This window comes from Micrasema longulum, unplaced genomic scaffold (assembly GCF_059751315.1).
Source record: "Micrasema longulum isolate JH-2025_06_02 unplaced genomic scaffold, ASM5975131v1 h1tg000131l, whole genome shotgun sequence".
NCBI lineage: Eukaryota > Metazoa > Arthropoda > Insecta > Trichoptera > Brachycentridae > Micrasema > Micrasema longulum.
Window position 1 is genome coordinate 1,358,076 of NW_028277337.1, and position 25,635 is coordinate 1,383,710.

Below are 25,635 nucleotides of genomic sequence, written 5' to 3' on the forward strand. Positions count from 1 at the left end.
GGTTCGTAAAAATATACAACTTTCAGTTTTCAACTTAAACTGACTATATCTTTTTATATATATAATATAACGCTTTCAAATTTTAACACAAATTTGAGTCTATGTTTCAGGTTACAGAAGCATACCACACGTGTCATCATATTCATATCCTTCAATTCATTTATTATTTTTTTGTTGTCCCAAATTACCTGGAAATGTTGCAAATATGAGACACAATACGAAAGTCGTAGTTTCCCATGTAGCATTTTACTACTTTAACCATGAGACAATAAAAAAAAATTCAGTTTCCACGAATAATATTGTAAATATGTCATAAACAATTAGAGAAATTAAATAAAACAAATTTTCAGCTTTAAACAGCAAGATATAATTTGAAACGCTAACGTCATCAAATAAAAAAAAAATCCAATCAAAAAGAAAATTAAACCTCTTTCAAAAATCTCAAAAAAATCATATTTAAAACTCAAAATTGAGACTGTGTAATTTGAGACACGTATAATGCTAAAACAATAAAAAAATATTAAAATGCATACACTATCTTCAAAGTCTGTACTTTTCGGTAATAAAATAACTACTGTAGTCGTAACTTATTAAAAAATAATTGAGTTTTCACCTAATTATTATTATTAGAGATCCGAGACTTATTGGAAATTATGCACCTAATTTGAGACAGTCTCAATTTACCTTCCAAAAAAATGCTTTCATTTCTGGAAATTTTTAGATTCACTCTACCAACTACGCCGAAAGTGTCAAACATGGCGTTGACTTGTTTACAGAAAAGTGCTTAACGAGATCGTATTATTAAATCGATTTAGATCACTACAGTTTTCTTACCAATAATAAAGTTTTGAGGCATATGCCATTCAGAAATATATTTGAATTAAAATCAATATCAATTTCTCAATAAACACTTCTTACTTTGTCTAAATTTCCTTTTGACAGCAATTATACCTTCACAAGCAAAAACTTTGGAAGGACACAACCAGTGCGGCCTGAGTAGCAATGATAGCATGTGTTATATTATGTGCCGCGGAAGTTTCGTCTCAAATTACATTCAAGTCTTATTTTGTATGCTTTTACGGTACCATACAAGTTTTATGTACTTTACTACCTTAAAAAAAAAGTAAGTATATTAAAAATTAACATAAAACAACCTCTCTTCCTTGTTTCCGAATTATAAAAATATTAGTTTTATAAATCTTTTACATAATCTTATGGTGCATTTTTAAAAATATTTTGCAAATTGTTTTTTAAAAACTGTGTTTTTTACATATTTGTTTTTCTGTAAACTATAGCTTACTTAGTGGTTGATAATTCTAGAATGATTTTTATCCGTATGGGCGGCTCTACAGCTGTACCGGCGTTACTCTGAGGCTACAACTTTACTATTATGACCTGTAAAAATATCCCATATATGCCCCATTACAGGTTTTCAGTCAAATATGCTAAAACCTGTAAAAATAGCCAAAACACATAAAATGGATGTAATCCCATATAGTGCCAATCGAGGAACAATGAAGTATTAAGTGGAGAACCACATTCAAAATTAATATTTCACGTTCACCCTGCCAAGAATCAAGCCTGTGACCTCAAGCATGGTAGGCGAACGCGCAAACCACTACAATTCGAGGCATTCTTATCTCCACACAATTTCCATTGGAATATACTGTATATACGAGTAAGTATAATTTAAATTGTAATTTGTTGTGTTGTTTGTATTAAATTTTTATTATATTAATTAGTTACAGATTTTATTACAGTTTTTTTATAGCAGGTATTTTACGATTTAGCGGTCTGTGGAAAACATAAGTAGACAGTCCGTGCACCATCTGAGAGCCCGTCCGATTTCTGCATCACGGCCTTCGTGCTATTGTGTTCGCAATTATCACAAATCTTTCTTTTATCTTTCGAATCAAGTTTTTTTCCGCATCCGGGACAGTTGGAGCCAGATCCCGAGGTCGGCGCGCCTTCAGCCATCACAATAACAACGTCTGTAGATCCTTCTGCGTTTCCATGCGCTCCTGGTGGAGTTTTGGCGTTAGCGCCCGGTTTGTCGTCGCATCTGACTTTAAAATGGTCCGGATCTCTCTTGATGCTGGCGTTAGGGGCATCTCGGACCCTCTGGAGCGCCAACAGACCCGGGGAGCAAGTAGGCCCCCCTGGGGTCAGGCAGGCCGTACCTCCTTGGCACTGACTCCTGGGACAATCGTCCTGAAGACCATTTCTTCTGATGCAGTCACATCCCGTGTACAATACCCCAGCGCGAAGCTCTCTGCTCTTTACTCCTTTTAGTTTCATTTTAGTTTCTTCGTCTTCGGCATTTGGATCCTGAAAAATATTGTTTATATTATTTCAATTTAAGATAACAGTTTTAAAACATTTCAAATCCTTCCTAGCATCTAGCAGATTGTCTTTTCTACTTTCACCCCTTTCTCTCGTCAAAGCGTAATGTACGAGGCATGTTCAGAAAGTAGTATACTGTGACCATAACGGGCTGAGGTTTTTTGCTTTTTTGAGGGTTGGCAACACTGAGAGGTAGAAAGGGATCTCTTGACAGAGCGAGCATCGCAGGAACACGGAAGTACGTAAACTCACGTTGTAGTGCCCAGTTGCGTGAAATATGTCGGTAAGAAATCCCACCAAGTGCGAGCCGCGTATTGTGGCCCGCTTCTTGCTCGCGGAAGGAATAACGCCTACCAATCATTTTCCCAAATTATTACGACGAGGTGTTCTGAACAAAACGACAGTGTTTAAATGGTGTAGGGAGTTAAATTCAAAACCACAATTTCGGGCATAAAAATCACGGCCCCAGTGATTCGGGACCAAATAGGCATCAATTTGGTAAAAAATCTACCTCAGGGGGAGACCATCAATGAATAACGATATTGTTAGACCCTAAACATCTCAAAAGGAGCATTCAAAACAAAAAGAGGGCAATGCTGACGAGAGGAGTGTGCTTTTTGCACTACGACACGTCCGTCTTCACACAGCCTTAGCCTTCTAGGCGCTCTTGGAATCATTTGGACTTAGCGTCTTCAGATTATCATCTTTTCACCTCCCCAAAGGCACACATGGGTGGAATTAAACTTTCGACCGACGAGCAGATGCAGAAAGAGGTTCTGAAGTGAGAGAAGGATCTGACAGGAGAGTTCTTTGGGGAGGGCATAAAAAAGCTTGTGCCACGGCTCGCCACACGCATTGACCGGGATGACGATTATGTGGAAAAACAGTCATAAAGTCTTTCAACAATAACATGTTTTTTTTTTCAAATAGGTACCCTTTTTCTAAAAAAAAATTAAGATTTAGTACACTTACTTTTTGAAGATGTTTAATCATCATTTATTAATTAACAAACCCCTATTCATTTATAAAGCTCGTCAAGTCACATTTGAACTAGAATCTATATTACAAAATATAAGAGACAAGACAAAAAAACACAACAAATTAGACAAAACATTCAACGAAAACGAGACAAGATACGGACTGTTTATTTAGAGTTGGTTTAAATCGTAATAGACTTCAGAGAAACGTAGAAAGATTCCAGATCTTGTCTTGACTTCATAATACGACAAAAATGGGAGATTGTGCATTGAGGCCATAGTTTGTTCTATGCTGATCAAAGAACATCGGTTCATTATTTATATTTTATAAGTACATATACTTTATAAATAAAAAAGGTACTTTTTTCATTTATTAAATTAAAAGAAAATACTAATAATATAACATATTATAACATTTTTATATAAACCATGTATTTTCTCAAATTGGAAGGTTTAGGTAGGTGGGAAGAAATTGCCTCAAGGCGATACACCCGCCCTTATATGTTGGTATATAAATTGCATAATAAATCCTATCCAAATTGTTTATTTATGTTCATCATTGTGTATCTATTGAGGCATATTAATTATAATAACAAACATATGTTATAGTTCCAGCAAATAAAGCAGAGGTTTAATGCTACAGGAAATTGGATATAAAAAATGTTTTCTTATGCACGGTAAAAGTTACAGCATTAAATTGTGCATTAAATTGTTTGAACGACTTGACTAATTCTTCCAAAGCCAATATACCAATCAGCAGAATTCAGCGACAAGACTTGTGACGTCACAGGAGGAGTAATTTCAAAATTACGAAACTTTAAAAAATCAAAATCGTTGATAATACGAAACATGAAATTGAAAAAAAAGGCTTAGTTTCATGGTCCGAGTTAAAAACAGAAAAGCCTCTAAGCTAAGAAAGTTTACATAATCGTACATGTGCAACGTTTGTGTTCATGTGTTAGTAATAAAAAGTGTATAAATAAGATAATAGGCGGCCTCCGTGGTGTAGTGGTCAAGACGCTTGACTCACGCACGGAAGGTTCCGGGTTCGATTCCCGGTGAGAACACAAAAATTAAAAAAAAAAAAAATGTGATTTTTCTCAAGCCTGGTTGTTCTGTAATGTAATTCACCACTGTCATTGGGCCTCCTGGCCTGTTGTGGTGCAAAAAAATGAAATGAAAATGAAATAATGAATGCATACAGTAGTTGTAAAAACGGTGAAAAATAATTTATGTTTCTTCGCAAATAGGTAAATATTAACAAATACCATAGAATTAAGAATAGTTCAGAAACCGCACACTAATATATCAAACAGAAGGCGACTAAACTACTCATAAATGAGTAGGTTTACGTTTTGACCCATTAGTTTCTTTGTAGACGTCGCTCAGTACACAACTACTGATTTTAATTTAACTATGCCGTATTGTGTCCTTTTAAAGTGTAGAAATACTGCTAGGATCTTAAAGAAACAGAATGGTATCACATATCACGTGTAATTAGCAAACGAATGTTTAAGTAGTAAATGCATTACTTAAAAATTGAATTATTTTTCCATCTGTCAAATTGTCGAAAAAACAAAACGGAAATTTCGTTAGTGTTGCCACGGTAGTAATTTTTTTTATCCTACTTTGCTCATCTAATGAAAAAACTAATGAAAATTAGACATTGGATTAAACAAAGCCGTTGGGGAAATTTGAACGACATTGTCTTTAAGACATCAAATATTATTTAACATGATATAAAAATATCCGTTTTATGTAAAATTAAATTTGTTTTATATTTTAAGTTCAAAGTTCATTAATTCAATTACTCTTATTAAATGACTCTTTACTTATCTACTCTGTTGTGTCAATCAATATTTCCGCGTGCACCATACAATTTTAGAGAAATTAACAAATTGCTTTTTTTTTACATTACATTGGTGTTATGATTATTTTTTTCACATCCAGCAACATTACGCGGCGACATCAAGAATGCGCGCGGCAAAAGTAGGGCATATTGGGGGAATTATTGGACACAGTCCAATGTATTCAAATATGATTCTATGACAATGACCTTTATTTTTGAAATAATGTACTTACTGACGAACCTTTCTGTTTGTAACACGGAGTTTCACCTTCAGCACAGGGACGACAACTGAAAAGAACCCAAAATAATCTATGATTAAAATATTGCAACAGAGATGGAGAACATAGAGGCATTTACATGGCTTATGACTTTCATTTGCTGGTTTCATTAACATACTGAGTAATATTCACCATATGATGTTAAACTAAATAACTTCCTAGGGAGAACACAATTTCCAACTATCGATCTATGAAGCATCATCTCTTTTTAATTATACCTCCGTGTCTGAGAGGACAAATTACAAGGGGCGCCACGCCGAGAATACCTCGAGGATTCATGCAAAGATACGAGCTACAGGTCATATGAAGACCTAAAGAGGGCTACACAGAACAGACTGGAGTGGCAGAGGAGATGCAGAGCTTTGCTACAAATCAATCCATCTTGGAGGATTGAAACCAGAAAAAGAGATAGATTATGACAGCATTACCCACGATTCTAATATCTGGATTTTAACCTTTGGTATATTTATTTATACACTAGACGCAGCACAAAGCACCCGATTTTCGATTATTATTTATTTTATTCGAATACACAGGTATTCAAGGAGCAAATTATGAACTTGACAGGGATGAAAGTAGGCTAAATGCTATCGAAATGCGATTTCTCAGGCGAATGTGTGGTAAAACTATGTACGATAGATGCACAAATGTTGAGATCCGTACACTATGTAAGGCTGAGACAATCATTATCGACAAAATCAAGAAAGGAGCTCTGCGCCGGTTTGGACATGTAGAACGAATGGACAGCGAAAGAACGGCTAAGAATATTTACAGTGTTAATGTTGATGGATGCAGAAATAATGTAAGACCAAGAAAGAGATGGCATGACCAAATCCAACAAATACTTGAAGATGGGCATGTCAAAAGTCGGAATAATCGGCGCGCGTGCATGAGAAGCCTACTCTTACGGGGAAACGGCGTGATGGTTTGTTGTTGTTGTTGTTGTTGTTGTTGTTGTTGTTGTATATTCAGGAAGAAAGGTTTATTATTAATCACATATTTTACTTGCACCTAAATGACTTCTGCGTCGCTTTCCCATGTTGACAATCTACGGGATTTAATTTTTTATCAGTAGCGCAAAACACTCCTCCGTTTGGATCCAGTGGATTCTGTCTCTTCCTGTAGACCTCGTTTCTTTCATCAAAGAGTAGTTCTTCACTATTTATTAGATTGTTGAGCTTTCACTTAGTCCAATTATATCATAGTATTTTGCTCTTATGTTTAGTTATATTTCATTAGTTTTTTTACTGGTTCCACCAATATTCCACCAATATTACAGTGGTGAATTACATTACAGAACAACCAGGCTTGAGAAAAATCACATTTTATTTTTTTTGTGTTCTCGCCGGGAATAGAACCCGGAACCTTCCGTGAGTGAGTCAAGCGTCTTGACCACTACACCACGGAGGCCGCCAATTCATGTAGTATGCAGTAAAATATATTTTAGGAAGAAATGGAAATCAACCGTAGGTAGATAAAGAAAAAAAGGTTTCAAAATTATTTAAGTATCATTTATTTATTGTGTCCTTTATGTACTGCAATTTCTTTTCGGAGTTAATTACATAAATAGGAGAGGTGAAGTTTTGGCGCATAAATTTTTTCCCCCTCTTGACCATACACATTGTATGTTTTTTTCTTTTGTGACTATCTGGTAAGGAAAAATATTGTTTTGTTCACTGATATATATTGGTTTTTTTCCCTCAGAGGCGCTAAGGTGAGTGGTATTTAATTTATCAGAATTCAATTTTGATTTTCGATTGAAGAACTTTACTGCGACCAAGACATTGTCTTTGTCTAACTCTTTTAAAAAAGTTACAATAATATTCAACATAGGTTCCGGAGCTTATTTTGTATTTGGTTCAGAGTAAGCGGCATAAACAGTTGGACCTTTTTAACTTACTTTGCGTTTTGCACTGCAATGTTGTTGCATCATCTCTACTTAATTATACATCCGAGATTTCGACAAGTATTTTAAGGCGAATAGAAAAAGTTTTTAACAATACTTAAATTTAAATAATGAAAAGCAATAGTATGAATGGAACGTGTTTACTTAATGTGAGGGTTCATTTCAAATGACAGGCGCCGCCGCCGTGGCGCAGTTGGTTAGATAGCTAACCATGAAACTGGCGTCGCGGGTTCGATTCCCGCCAGTTACAAGATGGAAATACAAGAAATATTATTTTCTCAATTGGTCAGGGTGTTTGGTATATTTTTTTAAAATTCCTTCTACATCTTATCTTTCCCACCTGCTAAATAGACTCTAAAATAGAGGCTTAGCGGGTTATTGCTTAAAAATATATTTTAACTTACCCAGGCATTTTTATTTTTTAAAATAAAATTTCGTTATCTTATCAATTGTTTTGCGACAAAAAAGTTACACATAAAATTTTGAATTGAATCTAAAAATGTTAATATATAATTATTCACTATTAATTTTGAACTGCCGACGTCTCCGCATATTTTTGTGTGTTTAGTTCGTTAAAATTTCGATAACCATTGTTTTATTTTGATAATCTAAATTGAAATTCGAACAAAAGATGAAAGTAGGTTCTTAAAAAATAATATAAGAGTACGAAGGTATTTAGATACTAGGCATTATTGTTGAAAACAAAATGGAATGAACGAATTATTGATTTATTATTCCACACAGTCATAATTTTAAGGTCGAATGATTGTGCACTTGAATATTTACTACAGTTAAAATGATGCAGTCAAAAATACAATAATTAAAGACAAAGTTTAAAAAAAATAACAATATAATTTAAATTATTTATTATAATTAAGCTGGATGTCAATTTTATGATAAAAACAGAGCTCAGTAGCTCAATCACAAATAACTATCAACGTGTTAATGAGCGACGTGATAACGATTTTTCACCATGGTTGTTTATCGTATTCGCGATCACAATGGAACATCCGTGAACAAATAATATTAAATGTCAAAATATTTACGTTTCGCGACGTTAGCCCTGCTGCGCAATCACACATTTGAATCTCACCGGTGTAAATATGGAAAATATTCCAGAACTGCTATTTTTATTTATTATTTATCATGCTATATTGCATTTAGCCGGCGGTTGGCAAGCCAAATGTCAAGAAAAGCAGTCGCCATAGTAATTGTAATTTAATTTTCCCTTTTTTGTATTAGATACTCCTTACTTTTTTGCAAATGCAATATAAGTATTGTATTATTTTTATAATGAGCGCTGATTTTTCGCCAATGAACTGTATTTATTTACGAAGAAAACAAAAAAAACTGACACGAGCGTTGACTTAGAGATTACACACGCGTTGACTTACGACTGCGATAACTTAAGTATGTTCATTATTGTTTATTATGATCGCTCAAATGCTTAGCATGTTTTTAAGCACGTCGATAGTTATTTGTAATTGAGCTACATAACTTTTGTGGAAGTGAACAAAGAAATTTCTAGAACCAAGACTGTTCAACAAGCTTTCCATAGTGCCGAGGTGAAGAGCTCTACCAGGCTGGAGCAAAGATCATCAAATATCAAGACGCGGTCGGACTTTTCTTCATAAAAACGTATTCCCGTTTTCCTTCCCTGAATTATGGCACCAGAACAATGATTTTTATATGTGGTATATATAATCACCATGGGCGTATCTCTATCGTTTTTTTTTTTGATAATTTATTTTAGGAGCTAGGACCATCCAAAAATTCTAAAAACCGCCTAGATTTATTTGCCATCGTCCGACGTGCGGTATACGAATATGATTTAAAAAAAAAAAAAAAATTTGCCGACACAGTAAATTTCTGTGTTAGTTTTTGGAAAAAAAGTAATAATAAAAAAATAAATAAAATAAATAAAATAAATAAAATAAATAAAATAAATAAAATAAATAAAATAAATAAAATAAATAAAATAAATAAAATAAATAAAATAAATAAAATAAATAAAATAAATAAAATAAATAAAATAAATAAAATAAATAAAATAAATAAAATAAATGAAATAAATGAAATAAATGAAATAAATGAAATAAATGAAATAAATGAAATAAATGAAATAAATGAAATAAATGAAATAAATGAAATAAATGAAATAAATGAAATAAATGAAATAAATGAAATAAATGAAATAAATGAAATAAATGAAATAAATGAAATAAATGAAATAAATGAAATAAATGAAATAAATGAAATAAATGAAATAAATGAAATAAATGAAATAAATGAAATAAATGAAATAAATGAAATAAATGAAATAAATGAAATAAATGAAATAAATGAAATAAATGAAATAAATGAAATAAATGAAATAAATGAAATAAATGAAATAAATGAAATAAATGAAATAAATGAAATAAATGAAATAAATGAAATAAATGAAATAAATGAAATAAATGAAATAAATGAAATAAATGAAATAAATGAAATAAATGAAATAAATGAAATAAATGAAATAAATGAAATAAATGAAATAAATGAAATAAATGAAATAAATGAAATAAATGAAATAAATGAAATAAATGAAATAAATGAAATAAATGAAATAAATGAAATAAATGAAATAAATGAAATAAATGAAATAAATGAAATAAATGAAATAAATGAAATAAATGAAATAAATGAAATAAATGAAATAAATGAAATAAATGAAATAAATGAAATAAATGAAATAAATGAAATAAATGAAATAAATGAAATAAATGAAATAAATGAAATAAATGAAATAAATGAAATAAATGAAATAAATGAAATAAATGAAATAAATGAAATAAATGAAATAAATGAAATAAATGAAATAAATGAAATAAATGAAATAAATGAAATAAATGAAATAAATGAAATAAATGAAATAAATGAAATAAATGAAATAAATGAAATAAATGAAATAAATGAAATAAATGAAATAAATGAAATAAATGAAATAAATGAAATAAATGAAATAAATGAAATAAATGAAATAAATGAAATAAATGAAATAAATGAAATAAATGAAATAAATGAAATAAATGAAATAAATGAAATAAATGAAATAAATGAAATAAATGAAATAAATGAAATAAATGAAATAAATGAAATAAATGAAATAAATGAAATAAATGAAATAAATGAAATAAATGAAATAAATGAAATAAATGAAATAAATGAAATAAATGAAATAAATGAAATAAATGAAATAAATGAAATAAATGAAATAAATGAAATAAATAAAATAAATAAAACAGATAAAATAGATAAGATAGATAAGATAGATACGATAGATACGATAGATACGATAGATAAGATAGATAAGATAGATAAATTAGATAAAATAGATAAAATAGATAAATTAAATAAAATAAATAAAATAGATAAGATAGATAAGATAGATAAGATAGATAAGATAGATAAGATAGATAAGATAGATAAGATAGATAAGATAGATAAGATAGATAAGATAGATAAATTAGATAAAATAGATAAAATAGATAAATTAAATAAAATAGATAAAATAGATAAGATAGATAAGATAGATAAGATAGATAAGATAGATAAGATAGATAAGATAGATAAGATAGATAAGATAGATAAGATAGATAAGATAGATAAGATAGATAAAATAAAATAAATAAAATAAATTAAATAAATTAAATACATTAAATAAATTAAATAAATTAAATAAATGAAATAAATTAAATAAATTAAATAAATTAAATAAATTAAATAAATAAATACAATAAATAAAATAAATGAAATAAATGAAATAAATAAAATAAATAAAATAAATAAAATAAATAAAATAAATAAAATAAATAAAATAAATAAAAAAAATAAAATAAATAAAATAAATAAAATAAATAAAATAAATAAAATAAATAAAATAAATAAAATAAATAAAATAAATAAAATAAATAAAATAAATAAAATAAATAAAATAAATAAAATAAATAAAATAAATAAAATAAATAAAATAAATAAAATAAATAAAATAAATAAAATAATAAAATAAATAAAATAAATAAAATAAATAAAATAAATAAAATAAATAAAATAAATAAAATAAATAAAATAAATAAAATAAATAAAATAAATAAAATAAATAAAATAAATAAAATAAAATAAATAAAATAAATAAAATAAATAAAATAAATAAAATAAATAAAATAAAATAAATAATATAAATAAAATAAATAAAAAAATGTTTATAAATACATATATATATGAAATAAAAATGATAAAGAGAGAGAGAGAGACCCTTAATAATTTAAAATTTAAAAAAAAAACTTGATATTTATATATTCGTATTCATATCTTTATATAATTTTATTTAAGTTCTAATGAACGACTTATTTGCTATTTTTACGAACTATTTATTCAATAACAATGAGGAAAAATAATAACCATGCATAATGAAAAAAATGTCTTGACAGAGGAGCCTGTTGTAGTTCAGAAACTGATCGGTAATAAAATAAATAGTATGTGGTTAAAAACTATGAGCCTTTATTTTCATTTTAATATTACCACCAAGTTTGAGCTACAACCGTAAATTTTATAATTTATTTATTCGTTTATACGTTTTCAAAGAATTTATCTGTATTAAATATTTGAATATTTATGAATTAGGACACAGGTTCTGAATGTAATTTAAGCCTATAATGAGAAAATTATTTCAACAAAAAGCACAAGTTACTTTAGAAAAATACCTTTAAAAGATAACGCTCAAATTTGAACATTCGCAAATATAAGAAAACCCTTAATAAAGATTAAAATTTTATTCATAATAAAATCAATATAATTAAAACTAAAGGAAAAACTATACACATGCTTTTCCGGCTAACGCTTTTAGCGGAATAATTTGTGAGTCGATTCGATTATTTTTTCAATTTTGTTTTATGGAAAAAGTGAACATAATTCATGGGTGACTTCAATAGACCTCATGGGAATGACAGCATAGTAAATATGAGTTACAGCTTTGGGTGTCACGAACCCTTGAGAAGTAGCTTCCCATACAGAATATAATAGATTGAGTTTGTACCCGTTATAAAAATACAGTAATTTGTCATTTTTAAGCGAAGAAATAATTCAAATATTAATTAATGTCAAGTTTATTTGTGTGTAGCCACAGTTCTGTGTGTGAAATGTGAAAGGGCGACAAGAAATATTTGTTTAAAAAGTGGATTTATACTGCAATATTTCACTATCCTTGGACTGGCGGCTCAAGTGTAAGAATGATCACTTTACCGCCATGTAACAGATATTCAAAATACGCTGCGTTTGGTATGCTAATAGTGCCCTATGAATCATTGGGTACAGATATGGAAATCACGATGATGACCCTTGAATTAAGAATAGTCCAGAAGGAGCGTAGAATCATATTTGAATACATTGGACTGTGTCCAAAAATCCCCCTTACTTTGCCACACTTTCGCCGCGCGCATTCGTGAAGTCGCCGCGTAATGTTGCCAGGTGGGAAAAAATGTAATCATTACACAAATGTAAGGTAAAAAAAGAAATTTGTTATTTTTTCTAAAATTTTATTGTGAACGCGATTGATACAACAGAGTAGATAAGTAAATGGCCATTTAATAAGAGTAATTGAATTAATGAACTTTGAACTTAAAATTTTCAAATTATCAAAATGACCAAACTGCAAAGTAAATGCGATCGAAATGTTAGAGCACCGATGGGAAAAATGTATTAACCTTCAGGGGGACTACGTTGAAAAATAAAATAATCAGAATTAACATGTGAGTATTTTTTCTGGGTCAGGGATGGGATCAGCTAATAAATATATGTATTTTTGATAAAGCTTAGTAAATATCCACAAATATTTTTGTTGTTTCTTAGAAAATTCTATAAATATTATTTTGTTATTCTGTTTCGATTGGCGTCTTATTTTTTCAAATTGGTGAACAAAAAAGTTTTTTCATTACTTATTCAGACCAATTCTCATTAACAACAAATTTATATCTACCTGTAAATAGTCGTCCCATTTCCTATTTCCTAGGGCAGTTCCGCGTAACAATAATAACGTTTGTAGTGCCTGTAAAAAAACACTTTAAATTCAGTAACAAATTAACACTAAACATCCAAACAAGTGATGTGGGCCAAACACAAGATATAACAATCGAGATGTGCCATCGTCCACCCGTACCGCAAGCTCCAAATAAAAATTATTTAATATTTTTATTTTGCTGAACGTGTGCCGCATCATAAACTTTGTTTCCACAAACCACCAGTGTTCAGCTCCAGATCGGGGGCCTGTCCTAGTGTTGGTGCCGCTCGCAATTGACCTGTCGGACCACCGCAATTCCATCAAGAACGAACCACTGACATCCATTCCTAAAACATCCCATTTGTTAGGGTTGTGACCGATTGACGCTGCATACCGCATATCGAGGATATTAACTTATTTCATTCAAATTAAAATACAGTCCACTCCGCTGAATAATATTGTGGAAGCCATAGTGCTTCACCCCCCGCAATTTCTCACCCCGCATCCGCGTGCCAGCGTCACACGACCGCTAGCGTCTCCAGAAGGTTCCAACACCACGGCACGCCTCAACACAATAGGAGATTTAAATTTTTTTTAAAAATATGTATTTGGACCCCTGTATTTAGTAACCTTACGTGTCATGTACAAGGCTTGGGTACTCGGAAAAATCGTTTTTGTTTGTCTTGGAAATGGGATGTTTGATCACTGATTTTGGTTTATTACCTTTATAAGTCCAATCACTATTGTGCAAAGTTCAAGAACAATGGAGTTTCATGAAGTTTCGCATAAATAAATTGTCTATGTTTTTATGAATGTATGTATGTGTATGCGCATGGGTGTATGTACGTGTGTGTGTATGTACATGTGTATATATGTGTATATTTATATATATGTGTGTATATATGTGTATGTCTGTATGTATATGAATCAAAATGTGTATCCGAATAAATTTATATTTTGTTTGTCTGTGCTCTATATTAATTTGTTGACTATTATAATATATTAAAATGTAATTGCCTAGCTTGGAACGGGGCATGTACCCTTGTTAGCTGGGCAAAGTGAACATGGAATTGTATTTTTATAAAGAGTGTGAATAAATAAATAAATGGCGCGTGATAACTACTTTTAACTACAGTGTGGATATCTGTTAAGGATATTCCATCTTCCCTGCATTCTGCTTCAAGATTATGGCGTTGCAAACTGAAAAATGAGTACTGAAATAACAGATATTCGATACTCTGCGAAGAAATATCATCGCATGGACAATAGTCATCATTTCTTAATTTAAACCTATATAGATAACTTCTCATAGCTCCGTGTCCGGTAAAAATTTGGGTCGTTTCGAAAGTACTTTGGTGATGATGACGGAATATAATAATACGGACAATAGCAGATTAGTGGAGTTGTGCAACCTTTCCCTTCAACTATGCAGTCCATTTAACATTTTTCTCCTACGAGGTATTTCTTCCCACCTAGATCACTCCTCAACATATCCCACTTTAATTTTCTCAACTCAAACTGACAAAATCTCACAAAATATACGTACCAATTCACGAATTGATCTTCCACGCCGGATTTTATTTATCCGAGATAGTCTATTTCACTGCGAACTTATTTGTAAATCGTAGATAAGATGGTTTAAAGTAGATCCTGTAAATAGGAGTTCGTTTGGAAGATTTTAATGAATTCCCCATCTGTTATAATTCAAGCCAGGTTTTGAAACTTCGACATTGTGAATTTTCCTACTTTTCAATTAGCATAGTGAGGAGAGTCCTAAGGGGTGCACCCGGGAGCATAACTGGAGTGCTTTTACTTAGGTTTATAAATATTTCAAAAAACTTTTCCAAGCTACCCGTCTCTTGAATGATTTTTTTTAAATCGGGTATTTGAGTACACAAAAATAAAAAATATCAGGTTTCAAGTTCATAAAATATTTACTCGTTTTTAAATATATTTTTTTTTTTATGTTACAGAAAAGAAGGGTGATATGCAAAAATGTGTCAAGCAACAAAATCGAAAAAAATTAAGTGTCAGAATCATAATTCAAAAATGACATTTGTATATAACCAGTTACAGACTTGTCTACTGGTTTTAAGATGTACTTAAAATTATTATTTTTTTATTTTTCCATACATATATTTACATATTATGATTTTAATTACAAAAATACATCTTAAAAATTAAGCTAAAACATAAATTGGAAAAAATGCCCACAAAGACTTCAGCGTCTGAGCGTGGGCTTTTCCTTTTAAAATTATTAATAAGTTTATAGCATACAAATATGGTATGACATGACCATGAAAAGAAAAGAAAAGAAAGAGAAAAGAAACTCTTCTCCTCGTCAGGACTACAATTTAACTCGGCAAGTTGGTTTTTAATTTTTACTCAACAACTATGGCGAAGGTGTGTAGTGGGTTTTGCATGTTAGTTCAATTGGTGTCCTGATAAAGGAACGGACAAAAACCGGTAGACTTAGAAAAGTCGCTAAGTAGTTATAACAAATATTCAATAACATTTAGTCAAATTTTTGATCACAAAGTTAATGCTTTAAATATTAATAACGTGATATTCTTACTTTGAAAAATTACTTTGATCAGTTTAAACTTATAAATAATCTGTAATACCTCGATAGGTTAGCCAAAAAACCATGCAACTGGACTTAAAATAATGTTAAACTTAAGATGCTTAGCGTATGGTTGCAAATTACGATTAATATGTGGCTAACATGATAACAATATTGCAAAAACGTGATTAGATTTATTTGCTGAATTGCCAATTTACGGCAACTAACTTTTCGTAATTTGGCGATTCGTATTGGAAGTAAATCCCAAGGTATTTATAACGTCTAGTTAAGACATTAAGCATTTATTTCAAAAGTTTTTTTTCTGAAAATTTTCATCACAATAAATAATAATAATATATTCATACCATTGATAATTTTACATTAAAAAATATTAAAAATAAACATTTGCATTTTTTTCTTTGAGAAGTAACATTGCTTAAACCATTTTCTTTTTTTTTCGGTAAAAATGTGTTACCCCACTTTTTTGTAAAAATTTTATAATAAAAAAAAAAATACGAAAAAATTATCACTTTTTTGTTCTATTAAGTACTTTTTGTATTAACTTAACTGCCAAGCTAAAAAAATAAATCATATTCTTGCCAAATTATTATATTGTTAAACATAAATGATCTCAATTTGAGGTTGATGTGGCTCAACGAATTTTTGCATAACACCATTCAAAATGTATTTACATTTACATAGTTTCAAGAAATTCGTAAATAAAAACATTGTCATATATTTGAAATACTGAATAATAAAGCATTATTTTTTTTAAAATAAAAATTATACTGCCTTAGTACCTAAATGTCATGAAAAATGTAAATATTATTTCACTGTTATTAAATACATGTTTTAAAAATGTAATACTTCAACGCTTAAAAAGTCTTGTTTCCTATTAAAATTAAAAGACGTGTTTTTTGTTGATTTTTTTTTTTCAATAAAATTTAGGACCGAGTTTTTTTTTTACTTAAAAATGCGCACTATTGCCGAACGGCAACAAACGCTTTTCCCAATAAAAAGTATTTCAAATTTAAAAAAAAAAACAATATTTTTTCATGTATTTTTCCCATTTTTCCATGACTGATACGATTGATATTTTTTTTATTTGAAAAAAAAAAAATCGTGCTTTTAAGGGTTAGTCAAGAAAATTCATAAATATAGTTAAACTTGTTAAAGAAATAAAAGACGAGTGATAATTTAATCAACAAATTTGGAATATCCAGTGACCAGTTTCATCGCTTTCGCGAAATCTTCGAGACTGGTATCTTTATTAAGGAGTTCAGTGTGTTTAAACAAAACAAAGGTAAAGTAGAGAATTCAAAATTGTATGAAAGTAAATTTAATAAAATTACTTTTATCATAAGGATCATTGACAATTTTATTTCGGGTTAATTAATGAGTTGATATAATACTATTTTTACGAGTTTAAGTATTGTACATACAGAATTTTTTTTATGCGTCCCATCCTTTGTGAGGTTGATTTTTGTCAATTATGATTTCTGAAAAACAAAGTGTATAAAGTAATTAGTAAATATATATCACAATGGGTATAGTAACGGAGAATGCACGTGTGTTATTTGTTCATTAGATAACTGGACATTCCAAATTTGTGGATTAATGTATCGCTCGTCTTTTATTTCTATAATCAATTAGAATGAACTTCCATTAACAATTTTCACTCACAAACTTAAATATTTTAATATAGTTCAATCAAAATCAATATATTGTTTCGGGTTGTTAGAAAGGCATTTAAGTTAAGCCTTAATTATTAATACGATGAAAGTGATAAGTACCTACACTTTCTTTGATTATCTATCAACAAAGCTTGCCATTTAATTAAAGAGTCATTATTCATCATTATCAACCCCTTAAAATTGCCAGCCAATCCATTGAAGAAATATCCAATCTAAAATGGCGTCCGTGTTTATTATTGGGTTAATGTAAGTTTGGCTATCTCTCGTACAGAAACAGCTATTTATGCAAATATTGTGGAGGAAGTACTCGTACATTAGATACGCCAAGGTAATGTAAAAGTCATGTTTTTGAGAAAATAATTACATAAACAATAAGAGTTATTATTCTGAAATGTAAATTTTAACCCCTCTGCAGACCTCAATTAATTCCTGTGTGAATAAAAAATATTTTGAATTCTCAACAATATTTAGAGTTTGTCCAAATTTTTCGTAGACAAGGACTGGACTCAACTCCCTGTAGAGCTGTTAATATTAACATGTTGTAACAGAGATGAAGAACATTTTAGATGTGGTAATATAGAAGTCTAGGCATCTAGAGGGCTTATGACCTGTCATTGGCTGGTTTAAGTAGCCACTTTACACACTGTGTAACATTCACCATTCTGCCCATCCAGTCCTTGTCCTAGTCTACAAAAATTTGGTCAAACTCGAAATATTGTTGATCAATAAATCCACCTAGTCTATGGAAAAGTACAGATATTGAAAAAATAAAATTTTCAGGCGTTGCCTAGATGTAGGTGAAATAATTCAATGATACTAATTTCACCCACAAAAATAAAGGTTCCAGCTTTTTAACCTCACAAACATCGACATATGAAAGAATTGAAGAAATACTGATGTTCAAATATGGGCAGAATGGTAAATGCTACACAGTGTGTTAAGTGGCCACTTAAACCAGCCAATGACAAGTCATGAGCCCTGTCGATGCCTAGAATTCTATATTACCTTCTCTAAAATGTTCTTTGTCTGTGTTGTAATATGTTTATTTTGTTTTCTGTTTTTACTATAGGAATTGTTCAAAAAAAAATGTTATTTAAAACTTTAAGCACAATTTCATTAAATTTTATTTTTATTTAATACATACAATACTGACGATTGCTTTCAGGTAAAAATCCTGAATAAAGAAATCAAATTAGAAGTACAGTCAGGAATACAATATATTTAAGAAAGAAGTGAAAATTTACATCTATAATTATTCTTCTTTATGTAACACTGATTAATAACATCGTTTATATATTTTTTGTAATTTATATATGTTATCCTAAAAATATTATTCATTAAAATAAATTAAACAATTGTAAGACGTCACTCCCCATTATGTACACAAGAATTGTTTATTTCTTTTACGTAATGGGAAACGTTAATGTAAATATATGTATTTGATTAATATAAAAAAAAAGAATTTAGTTGTAATATTGTATTTTTTTGTTGTTATTAATAAAAAAAAAATAATAAAAAGTTCGTCTCATAATCTAGTAGTTAGTGGATTTGCCTACTTTGCTAGAGTTTTTAAGTTCTATTTCTGGCAGAATGGATGCAGAATATTGGTTTTAAATGTGGTTTTACACTGAAATGTTTCACAGTTCCTGGAAAAGCGTAAGCTATTTTGTAAAAATACAAAACGCTGCAATCGGAGTACAAATTCAGTCGCTATGCACCATATCTTGCAGACAAGGAGATTATATTTCGTTCTCTTAAGAGGACTACATTTTTAAATTTGCATTTTGTTATTAATATTAATTAGAGAAATTCCAGCAAAATAAACTGCGCTTGTAGTTTTGTGAGAATATAAATAGGTGCATGATATTGTTATGGATATTGTTATTACATAAACATATTATGGTTTTTATTATTATTATGGATAACTTATATAGCGCCATTTTCGTAATATAATACCTCAAGGGCGCTTTACATATTGATTCTATAGATAAAGAAATCTAATTAAAGGTTTTAAATTTGTAATTAAATTTAAACAATTTATTTTGTTGTCACATGCTACGGATTTATTCCAATGATTAAGAGTACAAGTGGGTTTTAAGTTTTTTCCGAAACATCACTTCACTTTCACAGCCTCGCACCTCTAAGCTGATCTAAGCGTGAGACGCCTGTCGGCTAGGTCATCTGGAATGCATAGTTCCCTTAGATATTCCGGAGCAGAGTTGTGCAGTGATTCATACATAAGCCAACAGAGTTTGTATTCGACCCTATGTGTAAACTAATGGTATAATGATTATGATAAAATTATAAATAAACTTATCAATGAAACTTCTTGGTTTGGTTTTACTTTTTATTATTTTGACCAACGAGCGCTTTCGCCTAAGTAGGCATCTTCAAGACTGGTGAATTGTTTACAACATTTCCAGTTTTTATACTATTCTTAATATATTTTGGAGATAAGATCAAATAAGTATTTTAACAGGGGACAGAAACATAAATATTTACAACTAGTTTGCTAAACAGTTCATTTTTGGACCAAAATTGGAATTAAGTTTTTATTATTTAAAAGGTGGGAAAAGAACACATGGCGAAATACAACAGAGTAGGAAATTTTAACAGATAAAGTTAGCACAATACTTGATTTTCGACAGGGAAGTTGACATACCTAATATAATAAAATAATAATAAAAGTGTAATCCCAATTTCAGTCCAAAAACTCCCAAAAATAAACTGTTTAGCAAACTAGTTGTAAATATTTTTGTTTCTGTCCCCTGTTAAAATACTTATTTGATCTTATCTCCAAAATATGTTAAGATAAGTATAAAAACTGTAAATGTTGTAAACAGTTCACCAGTCTTAAAGATGCTTGCTTAAGCGAAAGCGCTCGTTGGTCAAAATAATAAAAAGTAAAACTAAACCAAGAAGTTTCATTGATAAGTTTATTTATAATTTTATCATAATCATTAACTATGGGGTTTTCCCAAGAAATATCAATAAAAAATATCAATATTACTAATGGTATAAGTTTAATTTTAATGCAATATAACAAAAAATGTTTTGAGCGATTCCAGTAATTAAAAAATAAATTCACTGCTTTTTAATTTCGTACTTAAGTAAGTAGTAGGTTTGTGAGAAAATAAATCTTAACTTTCATGTATATTTGAATTAACACACGAGATGAAAGGATTAACGAATTTTGTACTTGTAACAAGTTTTGCTCAATGCATATTAATTTCTGTAAACAAAACGGCGCAGGGCTAGTATTAAAACATTTATTGAGCTAAAAATTTTGATCGCCATCGTTAAAACTTTATTCTCATCCTATGGTGCACAGGGCACTGCAAAAGTAAAGTAAATGCAGCGTATCTCAATCATCTGGTTTAGGAAGGTAATATGACCAGTCTTACTCCTCAGGTGCCAGTCAATTATTTTTTTAGAAGAGACGACGGGACTAGTGTCATTCTTTGAAAAAATTGACCATTAAATAACCCGTTATAAATGTTGAATAAATTAAATGACTGATATCAGTATATATAAAACTAATCTAATTAAATATTTACTCAACCTTCTTGACAATATCATTAAAATTAAGACGGACAATGTGCTCCAGATCTGGCTGTAAGAGATCCTGGAACTCTCTGTCCCTCTTGATGGCAGGGTTCAGAAAACCGGGTTTTAAGGTTTTTCATTTCACAAATAAAACCAACAAACAAACGATCAATGTATGTTAGAACTTTTACGAGTTTCTCAATAAATTTGATGCGACGGACTTCAGTGAATATAAAGATTGAACAACCTGTAAGCTATCGTCTTCTTCTATGACAATGATGAAAAGTTTTAATATTTTATCTATATAAAATTTATTTATATAAAAGTTTTAATGTTTTAATGACGTCCTTATAGCGAATTTTCAGTTATTTAGTTTGAAGAAAAATTAAATGAGCGATTAACTGCATAACGTAAACGGTAATAAACTTAATTTTTTCACTGTTTAACTCTTAAAAGTGCTAAAATAACCATTTAGGTTCGATGCTGTAAAATCGCGTTAAACCAAGCAAAAGAAGGAATGTTCTGATGTTCAGATAAAAAATATACTGACATACGGTTTTATAATTCCTTTTTTACAATTTATAAAAACAGCAATTTAAATTAGGCATGTTATATCAAATTAAATTACTGCCAAAAATCGACTGATTAAACGAATGAGAAGAACACAGACGACTGACGTTTTTCTTGTCCTTTTTATGCATGGTACATGTATCTATCGTGCTATCTGGATGCTGCTGTCTTTTTCACACAAACACCGGCCTCAAAACAGCGTCCCTGTCTTCCATGTTAAAAGTTATATTCTCGCACTCTTTTATTCATATAATTACTCTTCGGATATCAAAAATAAATATTTTTTGTATTAAAATCCTTTATATTTATTAAATCAATATCCATTTGAAGATTACAAAAAATACAACTTCATCATTAAAAAAAATAAGAGAGATATATCAAGTCTTGAAACCTATGTAGACTCGTGTTACATTACAGCCACACAAGAGTTTAAAAAAATTGTCTCTAGCGTATAATCAAAATGTCTTTAAATTTAACTTTTCTATGATCAGCTAACTAAAATGAAGTACTAAGATACTATTAAAAGTTTTAAAAAGTTACATTATTTATATTAATCGAACAATTATTATTTATTTATTCGACGGTTTACGTCTTGAACGAAGTATTAAATAATAACAAAAAACAAATATAATTAAACAAAATACAAAACACTTGTACACAAGTGAATAAAATATAGATAAATAAAATCAGCAAAAACAAAATATAACAAAGCAAAATTAAACCAGAAATTATAGTAAAAGTATGCAGCAAATTAACAATAAATAAAGAGTTTAAATATATAAAGTATTGAAGTAACAGAGGCGATGTATCATAGTATGAACAGTAAAACAAGTATGACACTTAGTACATTTTTTAAATTTAGAAATTAAGTGATTAAAAAGTAATGATTTTAATTTGTAAAAAGATAAAGGAAATAAATTTTAATTTCCACGTTTATTTGCTAACATGTGGAGCAGTGGAATAGTTGAGTATTTATTTAGCAGTAATTAGGTGTTTTTCGTAATTTTTCCGAAACTTGCGCTACAAATAATGCGATGCAAGAGTGGTGAAATTTGTTTCGCGTGGTTATGATATTTATATAGAATGATTTTTTTTACAATGTTTTGTTACGAGGTGGCGTGTAAAAAATAAATGACTTTATAATATAAATTTTATAAAAGAAGCACCAACTTTGTGGTTTTTCACTATAATAAAATAAATAAAACAACTTTTTTTAACCACATTTTTTTTTCACCGATCGGTTTCAAAGCAAACAAGCTTCTTCGTCAAGATTTATGCGAATAATAAATTCTTTCCTATTTTATTTTTATCATGTTAACTAAATACTGCACGTGAATAAACAATATTTATTTTAGTCCACTCCTGTCTAGCTTAAAAAATATTCATATAATATTACCACCCTTTTAGGGAAAAAAAGATTTGATTTATTGGCTCCACGAGTAGTATTTAGTTAACACGATGAAAATAAAATAGCAAAGAATTCATTAGTTGCGTAAACAAAGAAGCTTGTTTGCTTTGAAACTAGTTAAAAGTAGTTAAAAACAAAGTTCTTTTATTTATTTTATCAAAAGATTTCAACTTATTTTGTTTGGAGTATTTACAACCTAATCGACATACAATAAAGTAAAATACAACGATTGAATACCGAACAATACTGTATGAATTCGTAGAAATTGTTATAATTTGACGTTAAATATTATAAGTGAGAAACAATGTCGTTTTGAAGCTAATCGGAATCAATGGTGGTCGGAGAGTGTCTGGTTTGAGTCTCCGGTCGTTAGCGCCGTGTGGCGTCTCTGTGTTGGCAGGCCTGTCACCTGGAGTTGGATGTGTCCAGTAGAGTGGGCCGATGATGTATGAGATTTTTTTTTTAGACATCAAAGTGAAAGGGATCTAAAAAATTGCATTTCGCATCACTTTGAACGTAAAAAATATTAAAAAAAATATTCCATTCTACTTTTAGCCCTCAACCGAGGTTTAAAGTTTATCACTGTCTGAACATTTTGTTAATTATCTGTGTTGATAAAATTATTTTGGGTTAGTAAAGAAATAACTTAATCACATTACAAATTCGAACGCGCTTTAAAACTACCGAAATGGAAAAAGTTTACACTCCGCGGAACTAATTCCGTCAAGCGCCTGGCTAATATTGACGAAAACAATGGCCTATTAAAACAATGCTACCCATTTATTATAAAACAAAGTGCAACTCACGCCTTTAGATGCTTATTTAATAAGATTTGATGCACATTATAACATTTAATTAGACTGATTTTCTTACTATAATACGAAATGACAGCCGGTTTACCCAAAAAATCGACTTTTTCGAAAATTTCAAGCTCTGGTTGAGGGCCAAAAGTAGTATTGATTTTTTTTTTGATATTTTTTGCATTCTGAGTAATCTAAAAGGCAACTTTTTAGACCCCTTTTATTTAAAAATTCTGAAAAAAAAATATCGACCCATTCTAGTGTCCAGTGTTGCAAGGGCCCATACAAGATTTTTAAAAGTATTTTTGCTGATAAGTATGACAGTATGCAAGTTTTGAGCCCGGTTTGAATTCAATGATAAAAAAACCCCTGTTTTCGATGCGTGTTGATACCTAATTCTGGTCATGTCGTAAGTAAAGCGTGAAAACACAAGCGTGATTCTATGTGTAGAATATTCTCGAGAGAGGTTTGTTAATTAAAGGTATCAGGTATACATAATGTTACTATAATAAATAACGCCCCAAGATGATGCATATTTACCTTTCACCCGTGTTACTAGAAACTAAGCTCAGACAAACTTGTAGGGTAATATTCTAATACCACGTGTGCATGAAATATTAAATAATAGGGCAAAGTAAAAACCATCTTCATTTCTTGAAATTATGAAAAATATTATTCGATTACCTTCTTTATATATATAATTCTTCTGTACGTGTGATGTCACCGTACGGCTGAACCGATTTACGTGCGGTTTTCAGGGAAAAATAGACCTTTACGCTGTGCGTGTTCGTAGATATCAAAATTCAATCGAATATGTAAAAAATAAGTTGGGAGCATAAATGTTTTATTCATCGATCTACCAGGGTTGCATTCAAGGAGAATACATTTACAAAAAAATGGAAAGTTGTTGTTTTTTAGTGTATAAAACAAGTTTGTTTTTGAATTTTTACCAACAGCATTTATTTTCAGTGGATCTCAATCACATTCTTTCCTTAAATTCCTTATAATTTCTACCCATTTATTTCTTTATACCGGATTCGTTGTAATACTAAAATAATATTAAATTCAAAACATTTTTAAAAATCGTATTCCTACATAAGTACACCCTTCTGCTGGTGAGAAGACCGGAGTTTGACGTTTGCAAAAAGAATGCCATATTTTAAAAAACACTTTTTTTATTTTTTGGAATTCAACCATAAACAAGTACCAAGGTACCTACTTTTAAATGAAAAGTCTTTTGCTAACGTTCGGGCAGGACAACGTCTGCCGGCTCCGCTAGTACCATTATATATTGTGAACTTCCTTTCCTTTTAAAAAGGTCTAACCTTAAATGAGGAACTTCAGTGGTTAAAAAAAATCTTTTTCGGTAATTTTTTAAACATTATTAAATATTGCATTATCAGCGCTATAATTTTTTGAAGTTTTGTATTTCTGAAATAACTCCGCGTGTGATGTCAGGGGTTCTCTTTCGCTTAATCTTTGTCAGTTCTGCTGATTGGTCCGTTTACGTCAAGCAAACCGGATATTTTTCACAACTCTCTTATCATTGGTTGATTCGTGTGAACCAGAGACGTCGTTCAAAGTAGTTCGTTTTTATTTAAATATGTATAGTTTTTTTTTCGTACATTTTCAAGAAACTTTGCATTACAATTTAATTATCTAAT

At 29.7% G+C, this 25,635-nt stretch overlaps 1 protein-coding gene across 2 annotated transcripts; it reads right to left on the reverse strand.

Moving 5' to 3' along the window:
• Positions 1-1,268: 1,268 nt before the first annotated feature.
• On the reverse strand, positions 1,269-7,958 carry LOC148284332 (uncharacterized). 2 transcript variants are annotated; one of them, XM_088241610.1, is made up of 3 exons: positions 7,758-7,958; positions 5,411-5,457; positions 1,269-2,328 (listed from the first exon to the last, which is right to left on the reverse strand). In XM_088241610.1, exon 3 carries the CDS (start codon positions 2,296-2,298, stop codon positions 1,780-1,782), a length of 519 nt encoding a protein of 172 aa, XP_088097736.1. In that variant the 5' UTR covers positions 2,299-2,328; positions 5,411-5,457; positions 7,758-7,958; the 3' UTR covers positions 1,269-1,779. The 2 variants fall into 2 exon arrangements, with proteins under 2 accessions (XP_088097736.1, XP_088097729.1); XM_088241603.1 differs by having other exon boundaries at positions 5,403-5,457; positions 7,758-7,956.
• Between the last annotated feature and the right edge of the window lie 17,677 nt (positions 7,959-25,635).